This window comes from Otolemur garnettii, unplaced genomic scaffold (assembly GCF_000181295.1).
Source record: "Otolemur garnettii isolate 467f Iridium unplaced genomic scaffold, OtoGar3 scaffold00055, whole genome shotgun sequence".
NCBI classification, from domain to species: Eukaryota; Metazoa; Chordata; class Mammalia; order Primates; family Galagidae; genus Otolemur; species Otolemur garnettii.
The window spans coordinates 12,048,337-12,050,188 of NW_003852450.1; the positions used below are offsets into that span (position 1 = coordinate 12,048,337).

Here is a 1,852-nt window from a genome sequence, read left to right on the forward strand (position 1 = left end):
GTGAAAGTTAAAAAGGCTGAAAGGAAAGGAGTCCCATCAGAGAAAGGAACTGCTATAAGTTCTTATCTTAGATATTATCCTGTAGGTATAAGTATAGGTATTATCCTATACTTAGGAACTTGCAAACTTTAAGAACTTGAGAACATTGAGTTTAAGAATTAATGTAGGAATTAATCTCTTGGAAACTAAATAGGAACTATCTAACTATCTAATTTATTGGAACTATCTAAGTAGGAAAAGGGAAAAACTTGTCTGATCAGCAGGGCCAGTAGGCTGGTAGAAACTTGTGGCAAACATTGGTCAAGTTTTGTTGTTGTTGCCATTATTATTGTGCCTCATATTCTTTGCTTTGTATTACTTTAAGTTGGTAGGATATCGGGGCCAGAATTCTGGAAATATGTACATTAGGGACATGAAAATTTTTCAGTGTATTCATGTCAATCTTAGGATGAAAGAAGAGAAGATGAAGGTAGAAATGGGAAAGTGGTGATTTCTGGAAATTTCTGAAATATTCATTAATTTGTTCTTCCTTGCTAGAAACTAGTAAAATACAAGTAAGACAAACAGAGCAAAGACTTAGCAGTGTTAACCAGCTCTTTGTTCTACCAGAAACCTTTTGGGTTTTCAAATAGAATTACAGGTAATGATCCATGGTTTCTTGAAACAATACTTGCCAAACTATTTTTTTGTTTGATTTTTTGAGTCTTGCTCTGTCACCCAGGCCAGAGTGGAGTGGCACAATCACAGCTCAAGGCAGCCTCAAATTCCTGAGCTCTTACAATCCTAAAGCCTCAGCCTGCTGATAGATAGCGCTATAGGCACCCAACATGATGCCTGGCTAATTTCTTTTTTCTTTTTCTGTTTTTGTAGAGACAGGATCTTGCTGTGTTTTTCAAGTTTTTTCTCAAAATCCTGGCCTCAAATGATCCTTCTGCTTTGACCTCCTACATTTACTGGTTTTACCAGTATGTGCTGCTGCACCCATCCCCAAACTCTCTTTGAAAACTCTGTAGAAAAATGTAAATAATGTGAAAATAGTTACTGGTGTTAAGTGACATCCCACATTCCTGTGTGTATAATAAATGGGGGTTATTCTTGAAGATTCATAGCGCCCATTAGCAAGTTGAGGTCTGCGAACATTCCCCCCTTTTTAAAAAAGCTTTGCCTTTGTTTACATAGAAATTTTCCAAGCTTATAACTTTTATATATTAATAGTTGAAAGTCAACAGAATAACTGTTTGTGAACACAGTTCCATTGAAATAACCCATGAAATTCTGCTATAAGTAGGTAATGGCAAACTTAGTACCCTAATATTCTCAGAATCTAGAAGAATATTAAGAACTTACGTATACATCTTGGTGGCTCTGACCACTCTCCATTACTACATGTCACATATTTAGAACCATGAAGTTCATAGTAGGACTGGCATTGGTACTCGACTCTTGACTGTGGAAGGTATACTTTTAATAGGAAGGATGTGATGTCTCCATTGCTAATAGGTGGAGGAGGCCCACATTTTTCTAGAGAATCTAAACAGAAAACACTTTATTTTGGAAAAATCAATAATTCATTGGACACTATCTAAATAAAGCTCTTAATGTACTAGTAACTATATCTTATTTATTTTCCAAAGGATACAGTTTGCATTTCAGTCTTGAGCTTTAAAAATGTCTCAGAGTAATGTATACTCAAACAAGGAATACGTACACATATATTTTAATTCTAGAAAAATAAATAACAAAAATTCCAATACTTACTATAGCATGTTGGCAAATGGGACCAGCCATTTTCACCACATGTTATGGAATCTGTGATGTTTCCACTTTTGCTTTCATACCCATCATGGCATTC

At 35.3% G+C, this 1,852-nt stretch overlaps 1 protein-coding gene across 4 annotated transcripts in view; it reads right to left on the reverse strand.

Annotated features, from left to right (window-relative positions):
• Positions 1-1,852, reverse strand: part of LOC100940831 (complement factor H-related protein 2-like) — a 24,166-nt gene that overhangs the window by 2,938 nt on the left and 19,376 nt on the right. For 3 of the 4 annotated variants that reach the window (XM_023514544.1, XM_012806677.2, XM_023514543.1), the window contains one exon: positions 1,348-1,530. The exons of the other annotated variant lie outside the window; for it this stretch is intronic. In XM_023514544.1, coding sequence (XP_023370312.1) covers positions 1,348-1,530 — 183 coding nt within the window. The remainder of the gene's footprint in view (positions 1-1,347; positions 1,531-1,852) is intronic. 4 annotated transcript variants of the gene reach the window in all.